This window comes from Balaenoptera ricei, chromosome 11 (genome assembly GCF_028023285.1).
Source record: "Balaenoptera ricei isolate mBalRic1 chromosome 11, mBalRic1.hap2, whole genome shotgun sequence".
NCBI classification, from domain to species: Eukaryota; Metazoa; Chordata; class Mammalia; order Artiodactyla; family Balaenopteridae; genus Balaenoptera; species Balaenoptera ricei.
Window position 1 is genome coordinate 62,408,787 of NC_082649.1, and position 24,490 is coordinate 62,433,276.

Consider the following 24,490-nt stretch of genomic DNA (forward strand, 5'->3'; position numbering starts at 1 on the left):
TTCGCTCTTATGTGAAGGTATTATATGTTTGCAAAATACCCAAGATGTAGACAGCAAGGTAGGAAATATCAAGAAATTGAGTGTATGTTTAGAAATCAGCTAATTAATTTTTTAAAAATCAAGATGTATATTATACTGAGAGGTTAGCATATTCAAATGAAATCTTATTTTATAAATACTCATTGCAGATAAAGCTTAAATAGGCATACTCATAGAAATATTGCTCAGGGAAGAGGAAAAAAAGATTTGAAAATTCAAAGAATTTCAGTTCAATAGATTATTATTTTCTGAAAGCTTAAGTAAAATCGAGTACCTTGATCATGAGAGTTACTCTCTGGAATAGTGGCAAGGATCCTTGTGGGATCCTGACATTATATCATTATCTACTTCTAGATACTCTGACAAATGGAGGCAGAGGACCCTGCAACAGAGGAAGGACTCTGCCCATTTCTTTTTTCTGAGTGGATAACATGAGTTCACATTTGGTCTTCCCCTGGCATAGAGTCTGCAGCTGCAGCTCCTCAGATGAAATGCTTTTTTCCTCACTAGGGCCAGGGTATGGAAAATAATCACATTTTTCTCTAAGACACAGATGTAATCCCTGAGTAAATGAGCTGGAGGATGAGAGCAGCCTGAAAGTTTTAGGAGGAAGTGTCTTACAGGAAGTCATACAGCATAGGGGACCTTTTGTGTACAAGCTGTTACTAAGCGCATCTTAAGAAAGACAATGACATACTTATTTTAATGATGATGCTTTTCTTACTATTATTATTACCTTTTAAAAAGGAATTGCAAACATGGCACATTTCTAGGTAGAGTCTGCTCACCACAGCAGAGTGGAAAGTAGACCACATCCACACTCTGCCAAGTCAATAGCATGGTGGAAATGAAGGTTTAAAATGGGGCCAAAAGGAGATTCAAGGCCATGTTTTCAAAGCTGTTTCCATAAATCCCAGAAAATGACAGTTGTCCATATCATGTAATCGAGGGGAATGAGAAACAACACAGGGATATGAAACCATGGTCCTCGCCCTTTTGAGGACTGCATTCTAGGGGTAAAGACAGGGGATAAGTATACAAATAAGTACATGAGGTAAATACAAGTAGTGAAGAGAACTATGACTATGAGAATGAGTGTCGTGTTTCCCTGTTTTACTGAGTGAGTACTTTGTACATGCCAGCTCTACACTGCTTCCTTGCATGTTCTTCCTACTTAATTGTCCTTATCTATAAAATGAAGCCTAAAGAGCTTTCGTCACTTATCCAAGTTCACACAACCAGTAACACTCAGACAGGGGTTTGACCACAGGTGTGTTTGTTTTCAGCTCCCTCACTCTGAATCACTGCACACACCACCTTTCCTAACAATGGTAAAGTGATAGCTGCCATGGTCAACTCCCACCTCTGTGGAGAGTGTGAGAGGCGCCCTGATCTGTGCCCTTGGCCCAGACCCATCCCTACACCCTCCCACCCATGAGCCCATCAACCAATAAAGCAAGCGCTCGCCGACCCAGGCTGTGCTAAATGCCCCTGTGAGTCTAGGCATCCAGCCCCATATGGATGGAGGAGATGGTAGCGTACTCTTAGGTGTGCTCAGCTATCCTCTGGAATAGTTGTGTGACCTTGAGCACCTGAAGTTGTCATCTGGACCCTCTGCCTGATGGCTGGAATTCTCATTTCTGAGTCTTTACTTACATACTACTCAATAAATCTCTAAATAATTTTCTCTTCAATATATTTTCATTATTTACTCAGTCAGCAAATATTGACCTTGTTGGCCAGTGACACTGGTGATGAGCAGACTTGTCCATGAACTTGAGGACAGACCCTTTTGTTTTGATCTCTTAGATATAAATTAAAAAGTGCTTACTGCTCCAGGGTCCCATGTGAAAGGAGAGCTCCTAAAAAACTTGGGTGGAGAGCAAAGGTCAGGTAGTCCTCTAAAAATTTGAAATGGGGCCTTAGATTTTGAGACAAAATGAGTTCTCTATTTAGAAAGGGAAAATACACACACACACACACACACACACCTGATTTTTCTCCCCTGTGTAAATAATGTCCTGGGTTAAACAATTTCATTGGCCTAATGAATTCCCTGTATGAGAAAGTCACCGTATAACCCTGTTCTAAGTCAGTTATATCCCAGTAGGGGTTAGAAGTGTTCAGAAAACAGAGCTGCCTTAAGAAGCAGCTTTATAAAGCTTTGTTGGGTGATACATGTACACTAAAGCTTTTCCATTTTCATAGCAACTGGAGTTTCACAAGTCGAAAGAGAGAGGAAATTGGAATGACATGCCAACCAAACCTTCATGCTGTTTGGGCAAGGAGCACCACTGGGTTTACCCTGCCAGGAGCCCAGTACCTCCCATCTGCATATGATTTTGCGTACAGGGATGACAGGGAATCAGGGATGGAAGGAAGGGAGACAACCTCCCCCAGAGCACATGAAGCAGCAGAAGGAAAGAAGCCACAAAAAGGGAAGAATCTCTCTCTCTCTCTCTCTCTCTCTCTCTCTCTCTCTCTCTCTCTCACACACACACACACACACACACACACACACGTGTTTGGTGCTAAATACTCCCAACTCTTCAGTAGGACTCCAGAGACTCTCTTATGAGGACTTCAAAAGCTCACTGAAGGGAAACTTACACCAGAAGAAAAGGGAAGGTATCACATGAGAAGCTGCATTCAAGTATTTGAGGACTTTTGGAGACTTGAGTCAATGAAAGTAGCAGCAAATTAAAACTGTAGGTGAAAGCAAGTTACAGAGGTAGATTCAGCAATGACGCAACCATCCTAACTCAAGAGAACGCATCTGCGTGATGTGATGGTACCTTTGCACCAGACCACTTGGGGAAGCAAAGGAAATTGGAATTGGAGAGGCCTGGAGCCAGAATGCACCTGGATGTGTGTCAGCACCCCTCTCAGGGTCATTCTTGGTCACCTGACCTTGGGGAACTTCATGAATCATAGTGGTGCTGGTTTGGGTGGAATCTCAGTTAGCAGCTAAGAACAAGATCTGGAGAAGGCAGCAAAGACAGTGTGAAACCCAGAGCAATAAAAATGCATAAAATTGTTAGTAGCTCTGCTAAAAATCTAAACACCAAGATCTTCTGTGAATTTAAGCTGTGGGAAAACAGATGAGTGAGGGAAAGAGATGGAAGGAAGACAGGAGCTAGAAGGAGAGGAAGGGGTAGCAGTTTGACGGGGGCAGAGTGGTCCCCTTCTGCCCCTAGCTTTTTCTGTGTTCCCAGCCCTACCCACTAGGATGGGTGAGCGAATCATTTAAGATCTCAAGTCTCGGGAAGAAGCTGTGGCTTAGAAAAATAATGGAGTTGAAGTTCTCAATAAATACGCTAGGCAGCTAAAACCATTTAATCATGATCTTTGCATCAGAGGAGGAAAATCATAGGGAATGAAATGAGCAGGATCATTTTAAAAATAGAGATTTGGTTGGCAGATTACCACAGTAAGAAGACGAAAAGTCAGGAAAGTCAAATGCGACCAAAATCCACATTAACAAAAGTTGAAGAAAACAGACACCATTTACATTCCAAGCCAAATAATGAGGTGTCAGCAAGGCATCAGCTGGAAGAAAAAAGTTGGAAAATGATTCTTTTTTTTCACCGCTTGCAGCCAAAGCTCTAGTTGAAAATAAATGCAAAATCTTGCAGCTGGCAATAGAGATCATTAAGGATCTCTTCTGTTAAGGGGTCTGACTCAGAAAACTTATAAGCCAGAGAGAAAGAACAGAAGCTGTCAGCTGCAGAAGGGGATATTCACAGAGAATTCAAGAAACAGAAGATAAATTATAGTGAAGATAGATTATGTAAAAATCTGTTGGATCACCTTGTGGGGAAAAAAAGCCCAAGACACCAGGTTTTTTCTTTTTGATGCATCAAGATTTCTTCCTGGAGAGAAGAGAGATGCTGCCTTCCAGAGACAGAAATTGCAGATAGCAATCCCAAAGATTGGTGTACTTCAGAGATCTCAGAAATAAACCAAATCCAGGAAGATCACGAAGTAAGTCCCATCAGTGAGAGGTCCTGGGAGACAGGCTGGCTCCCTGAGCACACTCCCTGGGAGTACTGGGGCCCTCGACCCCACTGTGCTCTTCACCTCCTTCTTGCTATGGAAGAGGCATGCCTACAAGTGAATGCGTTGTGAATAGGCTGCCACCTGGGTAGAGGGACATATGAGGTGTCAGGAAAAACTTTACCCTCTGATCTGCAAGCATGACTTGATGAAAAACTGCCAAAATGTCTACTGAATCCCACGCCCTCTGAATGACAAACTACCCAACCTTCCCTGATGGTGGACACAATCAAGATATCTCCACTTCATCATTCATCAAACAGACTTGCCTGGAGGTCAACACAGGGCTGTACATGGATCACCACCTGGACCAAAGGACTATTTTCAGGATCTGATCAAATATCTGCCTCTAATATTGGCCTGGTGTGGTTTCATTAACAAAGAATGGCTCTAAGAGCTCTTACTTTCTCCAGGGAGCGCTGGCTTAGCTAATGCTGATGCCACTAACTTCCTATCTTTATCAGGAATATCTCTCATAAATATAAACCACATAAACCACTAACACTGCCATCAGCCACCTTCTCAAACATGGACCCACACATTCCCAACCTTTCTTCCTGGTGAGCTTACAGCTCCTTGCTAAAGAAAACTTTAGAAACATAGATCCTCTTGCCCTAAGAAAGTACCTTCTTTCTTGACCCTAATTACTTGAGATTATCTACCTTTCTCTCTCTACAAAATACATACAACCTTTGGGTTCTAGAGAGGAGCTTCTCTAGATATCACTACCTGCTCCCCCAGGCTTACAGCCTCAGGTTATGAATGGACACTTGGGATAGTTCAGGTGCTTCAAAATCCAATGTGAATGTTACTTTGGTGATTAGGTTAACGCTCTTAGATATTAGTTTTGTTGTTAAGAGATCTTTCTGAACAAAATGACTCAAATCTGATAGGTATTTGATTTACTATAAAGTATGACCACCACTTGAGCTGATGCCTCTCACTTTCTCCACTCTCCTCAAACCTGTTTTATGTACTAATGTAGTTTATACAGTTAATGTAGCTTGCACAACAGATGGGGTTTAATATAATATATGCTGAATATAACACTTTTTCATAAATTTGCTTAAAAGGAAAAGTGTAGGAATAATTATCATGACTGTTTGCTAATCTATGTTCTTTTGCTCATCCATACTTTGCATAAACCTTGATCAAAAGTCAAAACACTCACCTTGGTGGTAGGTGAACTGTTGCCTAAGAGGAAGTAAGTAGTCACTGAAATACCCATCAACTAAACCCAAACCTGCAATGTGATGCCAAAGAATACACTCTTCAAGAAATCACTTAGAAAATTACTAACATAAGTATTCTATCCATGTTTGGGCATTCCCTGGTGGTCCAGTGGTTAGGACTTGGCACTTTCACTGCCAGGACCCGGGTTCAATCCCCTGGTCAGGGAACTGAGATCCCATAAGCCGCATGACACGCCCCCCCAAAAATTTTTGCTCTCAGCCGTGAAAGTGGATTTTGTTGGACTCTTTTACCCCAGTGAGACCCTTTATCTATATAAAATTAGAAGTCAACATAGACCCTGAAAGCTGCCTTAGTTGACATGGAGGTAGCCTGGTCCCCTGTCAGCTCCACATGCGTCTCATCTCATAAGGTGGCATCTTCGAGTGCCCCAGGGCTCCACCAAGCTCAGTTTGGCAACTTCTAGGTCACAACACAATAGCAATAAGGTCAAGGTCATGGTTTCAATGGCCACGGAGGCCATAACCAACTTCTCCCATTTACAAACATAAAACACTATGTGGTATGGGATAGATAACAGTTGATACTCAACAGAAAGAAATTTTTATCAGTATTCTTAACCAGCATTCTTGCAAGTGTGTACCTGTGTTACAAATAAGAAGAGTGAGTATGCAAAATCCCTCCAAATTGCAAATATACACCCTACTATTGGGTCAACAGCATCATCTTTGTCTGTTAAAAACACTTCATTTTATTTCAGCAGAGATAGTAAGTACCTGTTAGTGATGTTATTAATGGGGCCGAGACATGTGCTATGGAGTCAGGCAAGACGCTCTCCTGGGAGAATGAGTTTTCACATTTCTCTGGTGTGAGAACGAACAGCAGCCCAGATGGACGCTCAGCAAATTACTGTCTCACAGCACAGCCCCATCTCGCTGTGATCTGTCAGCATTTTTGCAGCTTCCCACAGTGAAAGCTTCCTCATGATTCTGTATTCCTTGGGAAGATTAGACTCTGCCTTTTTTTTCTCCAACTCTTACATCTTCCATCTGAGACCATGTGGGTCTCAGATTTAGATCTTAGATTTACATTTAAATGTGAAGTTGTAGGCAACGACTTAGTGGCACAATATTGCCTTGAGCTGTAAATTAATTAATTAATGAAAGTCATCTGGAGACAGGTTTTTTTAAGAAGATTTCAAAGACCTTAGATAAATTGGTTTCTTTATAACCCTCTCCACCGTCCTCATATCTCTGACCCCTGCTGCACCGCCACCACCGCCACTCCCATTTGTGAACAGGCCACTTCACCTCCTACTTTAAAAGAAAATCAAAGCCACAGGCAGGAACTGCCTCTAGCTCCTGCAAACCCACAAGAATCTGTGCTCTCCTTTCCTCCTTCCCTTTTTTTCCAATGAGAAGGAACCCCTGCTCCATGCCTGATCTCCTTACCTGTGTCCCAGATCCCTCCCGCCAACCTCCTCAGTCCCTGACTCCATCAGTTATCTCCTCCTCCTCCTCTTACACCCACTCCGCTGCCTCTTTCCCAGTAGCATTCAAAAGGCCCAAGTTTCAACTGGGTTCATGGAGCACTCCAGCTATTGCCCCATCCTCTGCCTCCCTTCATGGTCGAGCTTAGTTGAGGGAGTTGCATCTACCTTCACAAATTCCTCTCCTCACCTCCCATTGACTCCCACGGAGGATGCCCTACAAGGTCGCCCTTCAAGGTCGTTGCCCTATGAGATTCCTTGTTGCTAAACACAATAGACCCCTTTGACTTCTCAAAAGTATCTAAACTTTTGGAAAATTATTCCTATTTAAAAAATAACAAACAAACATCCATTCAGTCAACAAGCATTTATTGAGTTCTGACTAGTGCTGGGAGCTTAGAATGCGGCAGTAAACAGGTGTTGGCAACTGTGGAGTTTACATTAGGAGGAGATGGGGACCCAAGCCATAAACAATTAAACATATGAACAAGATAATTCCATAAGGTGATAAGTGCTAGAGTGATGGGATAGAGAGTAACTATGGAAACCACATTGAGTTCCAAAGGAAGCCTCTCTGAAATGATATTTGAGCTGAAGTCACGAGTACAGAGATCTTGGGCCAGAACGTCACAGGCAGAATAAACAGCAAGAACGGAGCCCTGAGGTTGGCACAAGCACTGAATAGATATGACAACGTATCGTTTACACGTACAAAAGGAGAGACCAGAAAGAGGCAAGAGAGTGTGCTCTTGCTGGGTAGGGAAAGGGCTTCTGAGCCACAAGTGAAGTGGACCAAGTCTGGAAGAACAATGAGCTTTGTACCCTTTTGGGTTGGGGCCTGGCTCCACCTCCCCTCCACGGGCCTCCTGAGTAGAAGTGTTGGAGGAGTGGAGGAGGGTCTGTTGCCCGCCTCCTCCACCCTTCAATCCCAACTTTAGAAGCCAATAAGCAAATCAGCCAGCTTAAAACAAGCTGGAAGAGCTTCTGGAATGGACCCCGCTGGAGCCTGAAGAGAGATGGATCCCCTCACCCCTCTCCTTCGATCCCTCACCTCTGAGCTGGGTAGGGAAAGTAGCCCAAGAGGGGCTCCTACAAGGCCACTGCTGGCTACACAGTGGAACCCAAAGTCAAGGTCAGCCCCTGAAGAGAGTGTGCTAGAGTTCAGTCTTCTTGTCATCAGCTTCAGTGGTCAGGGTCCTGGACTTGGAGGGGCTCTCCAGTATTTGTGCCTGGGAGATAAAATGAGCCCAAAGATATTCTCCCAAAGCCAAGTTCCCAAACACACACACACACACACACACACACACACACCAATCCACAGGAACACAGGTGATCTAAGGGTCCTCTGTCTAACCTGGGGGCAATGACCCCCAGCATGTGTGTGTGTATAGCGGGTGTGGTAGAACCAGAGTGGAGTGGAGGTTTAGTTCCTGTGGCCCTGATTGAGAGCCCATACTCAAGATCAAAGTCATTTTCCAGAGCCTGGGGCTGTAGATAGTGGGAGCAAATCAAAAAGAAGAGATGAGAAGTCAACCCCCAACCCTGGTCCATTATAATTGGCTTCAGACCCCCCCACACCACAGAATGTCCTCAGACACAGGGAGGGAAGTCTTGGACTGCTTAACTGGCCTAACTCGCCCCTTCCTTGACCTAGTTATCCTCTCCCCAAGGCCAAGTTCCTCTCCTAGTTTTCCTGATTCCTCTACAGTATGTAAAGGGGCTGAGCCAGGGAGAGTGGGGAGGGGGAGGGGAACCAGGCCTCAGCCCTTCTCAGGAATTTGGGGCTCTATGGCCTGAAAACAGCAACTCTCAGAGCACCCCTCTGGTTCTCTGTAAGTGCTCTGGGGCCATTGCCTGTGTCTTGAGGTGGGGAGGGTGGGACGCAGGGGCCCTCTTAGCAGCCTCATCTCCAGGAGCCCTCGGGAGAGGGGAAGTGGGCAGGGCATTGTGCGTGAGCCCAGATTACTCACCCAGGGTTACACATTTTGCAAAGCAATTAGTTCTGGAGTTGAGACTGTCCAGATGGGTTGGTAAGAGGGTTTGCTGTCACCAGGGTGAGGATCAGGAGGAGACATTCACAAATCCCTGTGTGAGGCTGGAGACAGGGGCCTAGGGAGTGGGAGAGAACTCCTTCCTCATGACTTTCCTCTCAGCTCCTGACACAGCACATCGACTGCCTCTGACATGTGGAGTTAGACAGCTCGTACTCTCCCTGGGAATCTCCTTGCATCTCTGGACCATTTGGTAGCCTAATATCTTATTACAAAAGAACTTGGATCTTCCCCAAAGCCAGCTGTGCCTCAGACTGTGAGCTAGTACAGAGGACTGATTAAGGAGGTCAAATGGAAACCAAAGGACACAGGGGGAGAGAGGAACCCACGTAGAGGATTAATTACAAAGAAAGAGGTCAAAGATTAAAAGTCAGACTAGGCAACAGGATGCCGGGACGGAGGGGACTAGAGGTTGGAAGACAACACATGGGCTGGCACTGGGGCCATCCTGAGCCAAAGATCCTGGAGACCTGTGCACATCCTGGGGGAGAAAGGTCTGTAGCTGAGACCAGAAGAGCTCTGGAGCCTGAGGGCTGCTGCTGGGACCCACTGCCTGGAGTATAACACACAGAGGTGTCCCCTCTCACCTCCAGGCAGGCTGCCCGGTGGCCCCCGCGCCATGGGGACTATGGGCATCGGCTGTGGCCGCATCAGCAGGTGTCTGCCCCTGCATCATATTCAAAGCCAGATAAACTGTCCCAGGGCACGTGGGTCGAGAAGCAGTGAGTCCGGGAGCTGAGGCCGTCCATTCACTTGAAACTCCTCCATCACTTCTTCCGAGGGGTCGGTTTGGTCTTCCTTTTCAATCTGGTTTACAAAGAGAAACATAAAAATCCACAGCGTTACTAAGTGATGTGCTCTTTCTCCATGCTCAGTTAATAGAATTATAAATTTATAGACTACCTGTGTGGTTATTACTCTTCTGCTAAACTCAGCCTTAAAATCTCAATTCTGGAAATTTCTCAATTCTGGAAATATCTGGCCAAAATAATATGATAATTTTTTTTCCTGGCCTGAGCCTAGGAAAGATATTCTTTAAAATATCTTCTGTTTTTATGTACAATAATTATTGCTTTTGTTTCCTTCTTTTCTTTCTTTCTTTCTTTCTTTTTTTTTAATATATTTTGGCTGCACCGCACAGCATATGGGATCTTAGTTCCCCGACCAGGGATCGAGTCTGTGCCCCCTGCTGTGGAAGCACAAGTCTTAACCACTGGACCACCAGGGAAGCCGCTCTAACTCCTTTTAATGATTCAAAAAGCCAATTTGGTGAGGACTTAATCTTGTTAAAATATTTTTCTAAAAAGAAAATATTCTAAGTGAAATAGCAGTTTAAACCATATACAAAAACTAGGCATACAGATCAGAAAGGAAAAAATAAAACTGTCTCTATTTACAGACGACATGATTGTCAGTGTAGAAAATCCCAGAGTCTACCCCCAAAAAAAAAACTAGAATAAGTGAGTTTAGCAAGATCACAGGATACATGATCAATATGTTTTTATATATTGGCAATGAACAACTGAAATTGAAAAAGTACTATTTTTAATAGTACCTAAAAGCATGAAATGCTTAAGTAAAAAGCAAACAAAATATGTATGAGATCTGTATGCTGAAAACTACAAAACAAAAAGGACCTAAATGAATGGGGAGATATACCATGTACAGTTCTCCCCAAGCTGACTTATAAACTTGACATAATCCCATTCAATCCCACCAGGATATATTGTTGAAATTCACACACTGACACTAAAATTTCTATGGAAAAGTGGAGGAACTAGAATAGCCAAAGACAATTTCAAAAATAAGAAACCGTGTTGGAGAATTTACACTAAACTGATTTTAACACTTACTGTAAGGCTATAGTAGTCAAGTTGATGAAAGAAAAGATATGTAAATTAGTGAAACAGAGTAGAAAGTCCAGAAATAAACGCACACATTATGGTCAACTGATTTTTGACAAAATTGCAAAAGTAATTCAGTGGAGAATCTTTTCAACAAGTTGTGCTGGAACTATTGGATATCCGTATGCAAAAAAAAATGGAACCTCAATCCATATCTCACACCATTTACCAAAAAATTAACTCAAAATAGATAATAACATAAATGTGAAACTTAAAATTTTAAATTTCCAGGAGAAAATCTTTGTGATCTTAGGTTAGGCAACGAACTCTTCCATACAATCCAAAAAGCACACATACAATACAAAAAACATGATATATAAAAGAAAAAATTGATAAATTGAACTTTGCCAAAGTTTAAAACTTTGGTTCTTCACAAGACACTATTAAGAAAATGATAAAGCAAACCACAGGCTGGGAGAAAATACTTGCAAAACATGTATTTGATAAAGGACTTACATCCAGATAATATATTTTTGAACTCTCAAAACACAATAATAATTAAATAACCCACTTTTTTAAGTGGGCAAAAGATTGAGCACACACTTCACCAATAAATGTCTTTGGTGGATGATATATAAGCTCATTAAAAGAACATCATTAGTCAATAGAAAAAAACAAAATTAAAACTACAGTGAGGTACCACGACATACAATATTAGAATGGGTAAAATTTTTAAAGCTGACGGTACCAAATGCTGACAAGAATTCAGGGCATCCCACTTTGCTAGTAGGAATACAACCACTTTGCTAGTAGTGCAACCACTTTGGAAGACAATTTAGCAGTTTTATATTTATTTAAACATACATCTACCATATGTCCCAGCAATACCAGTTCTAGTTATTTACTCAAAGAAAAAGCAAACTTACAATCACATGAATGTTTACAGCAGCATTATTCATAATTACCAAAAACTGGAAACAACCTAAATATCCTTCAACTCGTGAATGGAAAATTCTGATAGGTTCATGGATACAATGGAATACTACTCAGCAATAAAAGTGAAAGAACTACTGATTCATGCAACAATGACATGGTTCAATCTCAAATGCTTTATGCTAAGTGAAAGAAGCCAGACTCAAAAGGGTACATACTGTATGATTCCATTTATGTGACATTCTAGACAAGACAAAACTATAGGGACAGAAAACAGATCAGTGGTTGTCAGGAGCTTGGGGACTGACTTCAAAGGGGAAGTATGAGGGAAATTTGGAAGTTGATGAAAGTATTCTATATTTTGATTGTGGTGGTGGTTACATGACTCTGTGCATAGAACTGTTTGCTGAAAATGTCGAATTCTACTGCATGCATGTAAACCTGATATACGTATGCATGCGTGTGTGTATGTGCCTTGTGTATTACACAAACATACATGACACTTTTCATGTCATGGTCCGTGGCTTTCTCCTTTATCCGAATGCAGGTAACTGAACTATGACTTCCCAAAAGAAAACAGTGCTTAGTGATATAATCACCGTAATCCTGCTTTCACCCAACTACTACTGCACTGCTGTGTTTTTTCCCAGTAATACTCAAAACTGCCTGGAAACAGACATGGTGAAGGCAGATGGTTGGATTCATACAAGGCTGGAGGTTTTCCCAAGAATATGAGATAGATATTCAAAGGGTAGGGGAATGTAAGGTATTTTTGAGAGAGATTAAAATGTTGGGCCATGGTTTCTAATTTGGAGAGGGAGGAAAGTGAAGAAAGAAGGAGTCTGAATAGACATTTTTCCAAAGAAGACATACACATGGTCTACTGGTACATGAAAAGATGCTCAACATCACTAATCATCAGGGAAATGCAAATCAAAACCACAATGAGATATTACCTCACACCTGTTAGAATGTCTATTATCAGAAAGACAAGAAATAATAAGTGTTGGTGAGGATGTGGAAAAAAGAAAACCCTTGTGCACTGTTGATGGGAATGTAAATTGGTGCAGCCACTGTGAAAAACAGTATGGAGGTTCCTCAAAAAATTAAAAATAGAACTACCATACGGTCCAGAAATTCCACTCCTGGGTATTTTTGCAAAGAAAATGAAAACATTAACTTGAAAAGATATATGCACCCTCATGTTCATTTCAGCATTATTTATAATAGCCAAGATATGGAAACAAGTGTCCATCAGTGGATAAGTGAATAAAGAAACTGTGATATATATATACACATACAACAAACCATTATTCATCTGTAAAAAAGAATGGAATCTTGCCATCTGCAACAACATGGATGGACCTCGAGGGCATTGTGCTAAGTAACATAAGTCAGGGAAAGATAAACACCATAGGATCTCTTCTATATCTGGGATCTAAACAAACAAACAAATGAAAAACAAGCTCATAGATACAGAGAACAGAGGCAGGGGTGCAGGGGGAGAGAAATTGGTAAATTGTTTCCATTTGTTTTTTTACTTTAAATAAATTGAATAATTCATAAGGAAATAATTTAAATTCATAAATAAATAATGATAACTTGAAACATTTTTTAAATCAAACTACCAGGGTGGGGGGGGAGCGGGGAAAGGAGTCTGACGGATGGAGAAGGAAAAACCAGGGCTCAGAGTACCAGAAGCGCCTGGTGAAGTTTAAGAACAGTTGCTATGGGGACACTTAACAAAGCAAGTTGGAAGAAAAGCAGACGGTTGATGTGGAGTTGGATGATTCCATTGGTGATTTCAGAGATGGCAGTTTGTTTCCCTCATTGGAGAATAACCTTTGAAAGAACAGATGGTTCATATGCAGCTCCATCAGGCAGAGCTCAGCAAGCCTTCAGCACAGCCTCACGGCCTGGTCACTGGTGTTCTAAACCTACCCTAACCTTCTCAGACCTCCAGCTCTTTCATCCTTGGGGTATGACTTGCCTTCATCCTTTTTTAAATGTTTTCAAAATTTTTTTATTATTTATGTAGTTTTTGGCTGCGAGGCATGTGGGATCTTAGTTCCCCAACCAGGGATCAAACCCACGCCCCCTGCATTGGAAGCACGGAGTCTTAACCACTGGACTGCCAGGGAAGTCCCCTTAACGACCATTTAATGGGTCTCTCTCTATTTTGCAAAACCAAACGGCTTTTCCTGCTCCCATCACTGGCCTGTCCCTCCACACGTACTATGAAGGAGCCTTGCTTCTCTCACTCTATCCACGATCTCCATCCCCTCTCCTTTGTTTCCAATCTCACCCTCACTTCTGCACCCTGTCCCATCAGCTCTTAATGTACTTTAAGTTATGGTAAAAAAAAAAAAATTCTAGAAAGTAAAATTGGCAGGCATGTGTGTATCTCAAGAGGTTGGAAGTCAGGGTGGGGCTTAGGTTTCCAGTGGGGCTGATTAGAGGGGCTTTGGTGTTATTTGCTGAGGTTGTTGATAAGAGGAAGAGTGAGTGTTCATGGGAAAGAAGTCAAGTGGAGATAAGTTGAGTTTGATAACATCCACGTTGATCTGCTGGGCAATCAGGCCCATATATGAGTTTAATGCCAGGGCTGGAATAAGGTTTAAAAGTCATCACCCTGCCGGTTACATTTAAAACCATAAGAAAAGTCTACAAATAACAAATGCTGGAGAGGATGTGGAGAAAAGGGAACACTCCTACACTGTTGGTGGGAATGTTAAGTTGGTGCAGCCACTATGGAAAACAGTATGGAGGTTCCTCAGAAAACTAAAAATAGAATTACCATATGATCCAACAATCCCACCCCTGGGAATATACCCGGACAAAACTATAATTCAGAAAGATACATGCACCCCTATGTTCATAGCAGCACTGTTCACAATAGCCAAAGCATGGAAACAACCTAATGCCCATCGACAGATGAATAGATAAAGAAGATGTGGTGCATATATACAATGGAATACTACTCAGCCATAAAAAAAGAATGAAATAATGCCATTTGCAGCAACATGGATGCAACTAGAGAGTATCATACTAAATGAAGTAAGTCAGAAAGAGAAATACAAATATCATATGATATCACTTATATGTGGCATCTAAATACGGCACAAACAAACCTATCTACAAAACATAAACAGACTCATAGACATAGAGAACAGACTTGTGGTTGCCAAGGGGGAGGGGGGGAAGGGAGAGGGAGGGACTGGGAGTTGGGGTTGGTAGATGCAAACTATTACATTTAGAATGGATAAACAACAAGATCCTACTGTATAGCACAGGGAACTATATTGAATATCCTGTTATAAACCATAATGGAAAAGAATATTAAAAAAGTGTATATATATTTACAACTGAAAAAAAACATAAAACCATAAGAGACTCTGTAATGACCTATATGGGAAAAGAATCTAAAAAAGAGGGCATATATGTATATGTATAACTGATTCACTTTGCTGTACAGCAGAAACAAACGCAACATTGTAAATCAAGTATACTCTAATAAAAATTTTAAAAATAAATAATTAATTATAAAAACACAAAAAAAAAACAGAAGGCAAAATCAAGGAGAGGGCTCAGGATAAAACCCTAGAGGATCCCAAGGTGAAGTGTTGCCAGAAAAGGAGGGACTCATAAAGAAGACCAAGATGGAAAATTCAAGAGAAGTGGAAGGGCTAGTTTACCCAATCCTGCACAAAGAAAGAGAATTCTCTCTGGTTTTCTGGAAGGTGAAAATGCACAATGTACCTCTTGGCATCAGGAAAGACAAAAGGAGGGCAAGTCACATCATAGAAAGTGTCTGGAATAAGTTTGGGTCTGCAGACCTGAAAAGCAGGCAGGCTACCTCTATCTAAGAGCCTGAAACTTAGCAGCTGGCCCCGGAGCCTGGGTCTGTTAGTGCATACTCTCGGACCCCTCGCAGTAATTGCTCATGGGTCGGCGCTCTTCTGAAGTAAATCCTAGCTTCTCAAGTATGTAAATGTTTATAATTGCATTTTTCTTTGGCAGTCCTGGTCATTGCGAACAAACCGAAAACTATATACAGGTGCGACCACTGACTGTGGGCTAACTCCCGAGCTCAGGGTTGTTACTCAGGGGAACAGCAGCAGCACTGAGAGATGGGCCACTCGTAAATACCATCTGAGCAGCTGGACCAGGGGCATACATCATCCCCCCTGATTGCCCAGAGTTTGGTGCAGTGCTGTGCACGTGGTCTCGATGACCAGGCTTGAAAATACATGTGGAAATAGATTGGTCCTCCAGGCTTCCGGTGTGCAGGGCTCAGTTTGTACAAGACAATGCTGTGAAAGAACGCATCAAAGGCACACACAGTACTGCTCACATATGTGTGACTGGCCCCAAATTAGTCACTCAAAGCCGCAGCCACAGAAGTTTTCAGAAAACCACAGATCTTAGCTCCTGAAAGCAGAGCACCAAGGAGCCAGAAGAGTCTCAGCTCAGGAAACACGTCTTAACCCTAAAGGCCGGGATGACCTGTGAAATCCTAAAACCTTGAAGAACTGAGAGTAAAACAAACTAAAAGGGAGATGCCATGGTTTCTTTCCATCAAATATGAGAATGCTGCCATGTTCAATCAGCATGCAAGGAATCATACCTGTTGGATTCTAAGATTTAAATATTCACTGGTTTTTGAAAAGATGTATCCAAGGGAGTTACTAAGGACACAAAAGTCCTTTGTCAAAATTGTTTGACCTCAAAGGGTCAGACCTCAAGAATGGCACCATTTCAGAAAGCAAGCCTGCTTCAGGAAAACTTTTTTGACCCTTTCTTCACATGTAATTTAGTAGCTCTGCTTGAGAGTGAATTTTTTCCCATTAATCTTCCTCCCACCCCTTTGATTTAGGACAGTCACTTAGTGTCAATAGAGTATGTATGCATACCGCATACAGCATGGCGAAGCAATGTCTCTAATGCATTACCTTAGGACCTTTGGGAACCTGAGAAGGGAGAATGAGTATCGTAGGAAGGGCTCAGATGGTGCATCTGTGATGTCGTGGGACATTATGAATGGAGCCTGTCAGGTCCCTTGGTCCCAGGGAAGGGACGACAGCTGAGGAGGCAATGACAGACTATAGAGGTGTCTTCCCTGATACCCACCGAGGATGGTTAACTGAGGGAGTCAAAATACACCAACACTAAAATATCTCTTGAGTTTAAGTGAATTCAGCAAGGCTGAATCCAGACAAATCTGTGGCTCAGATGAAATTGGCTTTCATTGTCTTCCATCTCCTTTCCATGTCCTGGTTCATTCAACTCCCAGCCACCCAAACAGCCATCACATAGCTCACTGGAGACTGTGGGCATGAAGCCACCACCATAGATGACATGCCTCATATACAATTAATTTCCTCTGCTCTGCACATTTCCTAACCACTTCCATATATCAAAGCTTAGCTGTCCTAGGACCTTATTACTCAGGCCCCTCAGGAAGGCATAAATTAACGACCAGGTAACTTGATGCACAACTTCCTATTACAGTTTTAGTGACTTACCAGTCACTCACCAGTCTGTTACTTCCTTCCCAAATTAACCTCACCTGATCTACACTGGGGGTGGGTTGATTGCTTGTTGACAATGCAGATCCCTAGAACCTCACAAGTGACCCAAGGAATTAGATTCTCTGGGAGCATTTTAACATGCTCCCCAATTGATTCTTCTACATACTAAATCTGTAAACATCATGAGACATGCATACACTATTATGTGCTATGCAGGTTCTGAGCATCAAAGTAGATATGAGAATCCCAAATACAATTTATATCCATTGTTAACTTATAAAACAGGTTCATTTTCAAATACTAAAAGGACTAAAGAGTTGGCCTGCCGTGCATGTGGGCAGAGAGTATAAGGGAAGTCTGTGTACCTTCTGCTCAACTGTGATATGAACCTAAAACTGCTCTGAAAAGTAAAGTCTATTAAAAAAAAAAAAAAAAAAAAAGGCTGACCTCCCCACATGGAGCTGATAAACATATGCTCTTTGGCTCACCTATTCTCTCTACAGGCAACATCCCCTTTTATCCTCTACTTATTCTAACCTAACTTCTGTGAAGCCCCAGACAGGCAGAGCCATTCTCCAGGCTCCCATAGCCCAATGCACATACTGATTATGAGAGTATTAGAGCGTTTAACCCTACACTGTGACTGCCTATTTTCTTGTTTGGTTCTGGTGAATCGCAAACAACCTGGCTTGTTCTGGCCACGTTCCCATCCCCCAGCATAGGATGTGGAACTCTATACATACGCAATCAAGATTGTTGAATGAATGAATGAATGAATGATCTTGCCACTGAAGTTAACATCAGATGAAGTGTGTTGGGAGGAGGGACGGATGAACTGGCTGAACCTCTCCTTTTGCACATACACAGATACCCCTTAGAGTCACCATTCCTTCTCTCTCTGAGGGACAGGAATCGAGGGCCTCATTTATTCAATCTGTTACTGTGGTCCATACTCTGAATTTATAAATTAATCACTTCCAGTCCTACTAGGCAAAGGAAGCAGCTGGTGCTGCCATCTGAAGTATTGTACCAACAGTGGCTATGAGGAAAACAGAAGCCACACTAGGTGTTTCAAACAAGGGGATTTAATGCAGGGAATTGATTACACAGGTTTGGTAAGGCTGAAGGAGGGCCATTGAGATAACCTATTGTTAGTAAACACAGGAAGCAGCTACTAACCTTAGGGCTGGGGAGCAAAAGGGAAGAGATGGTGTTACCAGAACCTAGAGGCTTTCTTGGGGGACCCCCCACGGCTGGTGCCTGGCCCTCTCTGGGGGCTGCTGCGCGGCTGCTGCTTGGCCTTCTGAGGGGGGCGCTGCTTGGCTGGTGGAGGTCGGACTTCTGGGCGGGGGCGTGGCTGACGTTCGGACCTCGGAGGGGACCGTGGCTTGGCTGGTGCTCTGACCACCGCGGGGGGTGCAGCTGGCTGGCGCTTGGGCCTCTGAGGGGACGTTGCGCGGCGGCTGGTGCTGAGAGGGCCAAAAGAAGCTGCAGGCTGGAGCAATGGCTCTCCTCTGTTGCTTTAAGGGATGCTGACAGGAGCTGGAAATAGGAAGGCAGCCCTGCTCCTCCCCCCGCCCCACCTTCCAGTCTCCCTCCAGTACCTTCCAATGGCAGAGCCTAACGGGGAGCCGACTGTCAGGGGATTGGGGGAAGCGCAGTTTGCAGAGCCTCAGCCCAGCATCGCAGAGTAGAGCAGGAAGGGGGAACTCGGAGCTGAGAGACAGAGGCCAAGGCCCAGCCCAGGCGCCAGGTGGCAGCGCAGACCACTCACCTGGTCTTCTGGCAGGCACAGCAGATCCAGTCCTCCTCTTTCTTCTGGTAGAAGCAGCCACTTTTACAGATGCTATACTTGCGGTCCACAATCTCACGTTTGGAGTTGAGGAAGGTGAACGGCGGGCAGCAATGTATGCTGAAGTGCTCCGAGAACTTCTGGTTCTTGGAGAGTCTGGGGCCCTCCTTAACCACTTTCTGACTCATCTCACTGGAAATCAGTGATGCCGGGGGAGGTGGGGAGACATAAAACAGCACATTCATGTGAGGGAGCTTTCTACTCCAGGAACGCATTCCCTGCTACTCCCATGGTCCAAGTTAACATTCAGAGCTATCCTCCATCCTGAATCTGGAAGGTCAGTTTCCTGCCCAGCTCTATGGAGAGGAACTCAATTAGGAGTTTGTTCTTTTTTTTTTAATTTACATACAATTTTTAAAGGTTACACTCCATTTACAGTTATTACAAAATATTGGCTATATTCCCCGTGTTGTACAAATACATCCCTGTAGCCTATCTTACACCTAAGAGTTTGTACCTAGGCAATATAAGGGAAGAGTTTGTTCATTTTTATTTGTGTATTTTTAAATCATGTTTTCTGAAAATGGACTCTTTTTTCCCTTATGTGTTAGCCACCCACTTAGGACAGGAAAAAATATTACAAAGCCAAACACATCTATGGCAAAATAATATTCTAGATTTAGGAATGGCCGTTTCTCTAAAAAACCAAGAAAGCTTTGTTATTGAAAGCATAATCTCTATTCATACCATGAAATACTACACCAGAATGAGAAAGAACAGACTGTAAGACACAGGTCAACATGTTTGAATCTCACAAACATAATGTCGAACAAAAGAAGCCAAACACAAAGGAATACACGCTATATGATTCAATTTATATGAGGTTCAAAAACAGGCAAAACTAGTCTAGTGCATGGTGCTAGAAATCAGAACATAGTTATATTTGGAGGAGGTGGGGTCTGACTAAGAAGAGGCAGGAGGGAGCCTGCTGGGGGCGGAAAATGTTCTGGATCTTGATCTGGGAGATGACTACACAGGTGTATACATATGTAAAAATTCAGTGAGCTCTACACTTAATTTTTGTGCATTTTACTGTTTACCTCAGTTAAAAAGGAAAAGTAAGAGGAGGAAGAGGAGAGACTAGAGAGTTTTGATTCTTGAAATATTCTGAAAGGCGGGTAAAAACTTAATTACTACAGCATCCTCTGTGGAAATGTGACACATGCAGAAATAGTCCTACCTAACACTCCAAAACATTGAAGCACACAGGGGACTTAAATGACTATTAACCAACAAGAGTCTACAAATATACACAGGTAATGTGCATATACCGGCCACTGAGTATATCCCTCCTCTCAACAAACTCAAGGTCAAGTTGTACACACAGACGTGCAGTATGTAATTACAAGACACGGTGACATCGACAAACAGAAGTATGTACAAAGATAAAGGAAACCATGAAAAGGGGATGGATTCTTTGAAGACAGAGAAGATGATCTGGGTTTTAAGGATGAATACATTAAAAACAACTAAGTTACTCTGAGGGGATATTTTGATTTTTTGTTTGTTGGTTGGTTTCTATTGTTTTTTATTGAAGTATAGTTGATTTATAATGTTGTGTAACTTTTTTGTTTTTTGATAGGGTTGTCTTCTGCTACAGATAGAAGTGAGGGCTGAGGAGCAAGTTGAGTGTAGTTATAAGAAGAAAATACATCCTTTTGCACCTCAGTCTGTAGAGTCCATATTATATGTTACACCTGTTATGTATGTTGCAAATGCTCTTTCCCAATATTTCACCTGCTTTTATCATGCAAAAAATTAATTTTTAATGTAATTAAGTTTCCTAGTTCTTACTCAGGGTTTTATATTTTAGTTCAGAAAGTCTTCCCTACTTCAGAAGCTCTTAATCATACTCATGAATATCCCATTTTGAAAGAGAATCCTCTCTGAATCTCACTTTCATGTCTCTTTTCCTCTCTATAACTCCTCACTTTTATAGGCAATGTTCTTGAGAAGTTATCAACACTCTTTTTCTCCATTTCTACGTCTCCTCCCCCTCAGTGCACTCCAATCTGGCTTCTGTTCCTACCTCCCAAAGATACGTGGTTCTCATAAAGACCTCCATGCTGCCAGACCAGCCGTCTTCTTCCTCGATCTCTCTCTCCATGTAAATGCTTCCCTGTCCTGTCACTCCATGTTCTCCTAGATTCCTTCCTCCATCTCTAGCCCTTCCGTCTCAGTTTCTCTTATAGGCTCATCTGCTTTATCCAAAACTTTTAATGTTAGAGTTCTTCAAGGTACAATAAATACTAAATGATTAATAGGGTTACCTTCAAGCATCCACTTCAGCATTTATGATATGTTTAGGTTGTGCCAGGCACAGTGCTCAGGCTCTGTAGGGGACGCAAAGCTGAATCATGTTTAGTCCCATCCCCAAGAAAAGTATCCACCAGCTGGGAAGATGGGCAAGGATGCACATGGTGTACTCATGGCCACAAAACCCATCTATTGAGCCCAAACATGTACAAGTCTCTGAGGAGACTGAGGGGATGGATCAGCTAAACATCCTGCTGACATCCTGTAGATGGAGGAATGTTGCATAGATGTTAGTAAGTGCAGTACAAGGAAGCGATGCTGTGGAGCATGAGAATGTGCTGAGACAATGGCACGGAGAGTCCACAAGAGCGGGGCCATACATTGGGCTGGGGAAGCAGGTAAAACATGGGTAGAAACATCTGGCCCTGAGATTTGGACAGCAGAGATAAGGGTTTGTGGAAGGTTGGGAACAGTTGATTCCTAAGCAAAGATACAGAAGGGTGAATTGCAGTCCACCTGAGAGCCCACCCGGTCTGCAGGGCAGGGTGGGAGAGGTGGCAGTGCCAGGACACAGGTGATGAGGTAGCACAGGAGTTACCCATCACTGCGAAGGATCTAGCCCTTGTGACTGGGAGTGTGGTCATGCCATCAGCTGATCAGGAGTCTGAATAGATGAGAGGGAGGGAGATCATCTCATTGGTCTGGGATATCATGAATTTAAGGCGCTCATGACATCCATGTGGAAATGGGCATCCGAAACTCAGGAGCTAGAGCTGTCAGCTCGAGGGTCCTTCACCTCATGGAAGAGACACAACCTTGGGAGTGGATGTGCTGGGTGTGAGCTGAGTGAGGAGCCAGGCCAGGGAAGGCTCCCAGGAGGAGTAGTGGGCCTACCTTCAAGCTCCAGGAAGAAGAGCTATAGGGAAGAAGGAGCAGCAGGGGGCAGCCAGGGAGATGGGAGGAGTAGCAGACTCTTAGAAGACAAATCTCCAAATTTGCAGGAGGAGGAGATGGTCAGCAATATCAAAAGAAAAAAAAAACAAATAAAAAAATGCTTTGTACAAACAAGCATTTTTAGACCAATGAGAAACTAAAGTTGATTTTTAGGGTCTGATTCATTGCAATTACGACCCTAAAGATCTGCCAAAGCCCTACCAAACCCTGCACATGTGGCAAAGTGCAGCTCAAGTTTCTGCTCCCATGGGAAATAATGAAATGAAACTCTCCAGGACTAACAAGCAGGAGTCATTTCTTTAGGCTCCCAGCACATGGAGATGATGTTACTCAGCTTTTCACAGGCAACTCGGACATCCCTAATTCCTCCAGCCTTCTGGGGTCATCTTTCCCCAGATTGCTCAGACACTCATCACAAATAACAGAAAATCTAGCACTTGCCCCAAATTTTTATGAATGACCGGCAGGGGGTAAGAGGGAGATTTTAAGTCTCCTGTGACTCTAAATTTCTGCTCTGACTGAATTCTCAATTCCCACCCACCTGACAAGATGCCTGGGCCCACTCTACGCCTATCTAGACCCCCTCCCAGCCGTCTCTTCCCCAGCGCATCAGGGGAAAGTTCTCAAAGTATTCCCTGGCAACTCTCCTTACTCTATGCCTTCGCCCACCGTGCCCAGCAGGGAGCAGCCTAACTGCTTGTTACTCATCACATGTGTTTCTAATGGGAAAGCAGTTCCCTGCCCTGGAACCCTGACATTCTTCTAGATTAAACAGCTGAAAATTCACCCAGCTTTAACATAGCATTTCCCCCCTTCCTTTAGTAAAATGTTTACAGTCAGTGGAAAGGCTCTGGCTACTATTGCCTGTGGTAGCAGAAGTACCGCGTTTAGTTTGGGGTACATTGTAATTGGTTATATATACTCCCCTCCAACTCTGCCCCACACCATGCCCCAGTTTAGAAATGCTAAGGTCCACATGCTGAGCCATAGCAACATACACACGAGCCATCCTTTCCCACCATACCAGGCTTCCTAGTAAATTGGTTGTAACTACAGGCAAATAACTAATGGCAGAAGAAATAATTCACATTTCCTGAGGCCCTATTATATGGTGGTTGTTTTATATACTTTACCTCATTTTTCTAATATGGCATTATCATTAACAAACTAAAGATGAGATAAGTAAGGAATATGACCAAGTTCAAAGAGCCAGTAAGAGGCAGACGGGGATTTGAACCCAGGTCCCTGTGACTCCAGCATCTGGTGCTGTCTGACCAGGCTCAACACGGTCTGAGCTCCCTGTGCTCAGCCCTCCTCTCCAGGGAGCAGGTGTCCAGGCGATGGGACCAGCCTGGACTTTGGGGAACTGGAGGTGGGCCCAAGGATGGGATAAGGCTGCAGAAGTGCATGGGTCCGTGTCCCAGGGTGAAAAAGACTGAAAGTTGGGGAAACAGCTCCCTGAAGAAAGGAATGGTAGAGGATGGAGTGTGGAGACATCAGGACAGTATGGTGGCCAGCACCTCCTGCCAGAGCACAGAGGCTCACAGTGGGGGGCTGCAATGTAAACTCAGGCAGGGTCCCGAGGGGAGTGTGACCCATGGGTGCTTCCTCTGTCCCTCCCTCACCAGTCCTTAGTAGGTTTTAAGACCTTATTCACTGTTGAGAATTTAAAAACTTGGATGAAGGAAAATGATAAAAATTCCTAAATTCTTATCTCATAGTTAACCACTTAAAAATATTTGAACATATTTTTTGCCTTGAGAATATTTACATGTAAATATATAGTTAATAAAAAGTCAGACCATACCTTACATACTTTTCAAATTATATACTTGGAAAAATCATTCATTTTTTAAATAAAGTTTTATAGATGTAGACGTAATGTCACTCATAGCATTTTCCTATAGCTTTTAAAATATGTGATAAATTTATAGTTGCAGCCCCCTTTATGGTTTATATCATATATTTGCATCTTCTCTCATTTTCTTGATTAATCTTGCCAGAACTTATCCACTTTACGATTCTTTTCAAAAACAAGCTCTTGGGTTTCCTGCTTGTCTTTGTTCATTTTTTTCCTAGTCCATTAATTTCTGAGTGCCTTTATTATTTCTTTTTTTCAGTTTTCTTTAGGCTTATATTCTTGTGCTTTTTACGTATTCTTGAGACAAACTCTTCTCACATATGCATTTATGACCATAACCTTTTCATACGACTTCAGCTGAATACCACAATATTAACATAAAATTTTCATTTTCTCTTCATTTTAAATATGAATGAGTTCTTCTTTGATTCAT

General features: G+C 42.8%; 1 protein-coding gene and 1 long non-coding RNA gene across 5 annotated transcripts in view; one reads left to right on the forward strand and one right to left on the reverse strand.

The window, feature by feature from the left end:
- LOC132374906 (uncharacterized) overlaps positions 1–24,490 on the forward strand; it is a 204,680-nt gene that overhangs the window by 150,238 nt on the left and 29,952 nt on the right. The gene's annotated exons all lie outside the window — the stretch shown is intronic.
- On the reverse strand, positions 9,594–19,114 carry MOBP (myelin associated oligodendrocyte basic protein). Of its 2 annotated transcripts, none has more exons than XM_059937603.1 (2): positions 18,909–19,114; positions 9,594–9,633 (listed from the first exon to the last, which is right to left on the reverse strand). In XM_059937603.1, exons 1-2 carry the CDS (start codon positions 19,112–19,114, stop codon positions 9,594–9,596), a joined length of 246 nt encoding a protein of 81 aa, XP_059793586.1. The 2 variants fall into 2 exon arrangements, with proteins under 2 accessions (XP_059793586.1, XP_059793585.1); XM_059937602.1 differs by lacking the exon at positions 9,594–9,633 and adding an exon at positions 18,348–18,603.

Bases quoted from the DNA above. Each gene is read 5' to 3' on its own strand.
- MOBP (XM_059937602.1), bottom strand. From the start codon at position 19,114: ATGAGTCAGAAAGTGGTTAAGGAGGGCCCCAGACTCTCCAAGAACCAG. The intron at 18,604-18,908 runs GTGAGTGGTCTG...TGGCCCTCTCAG, and splicing joins TGTGCCTGCCAGAAGACCAG to CACCAGCCGCCGCGCAACGT.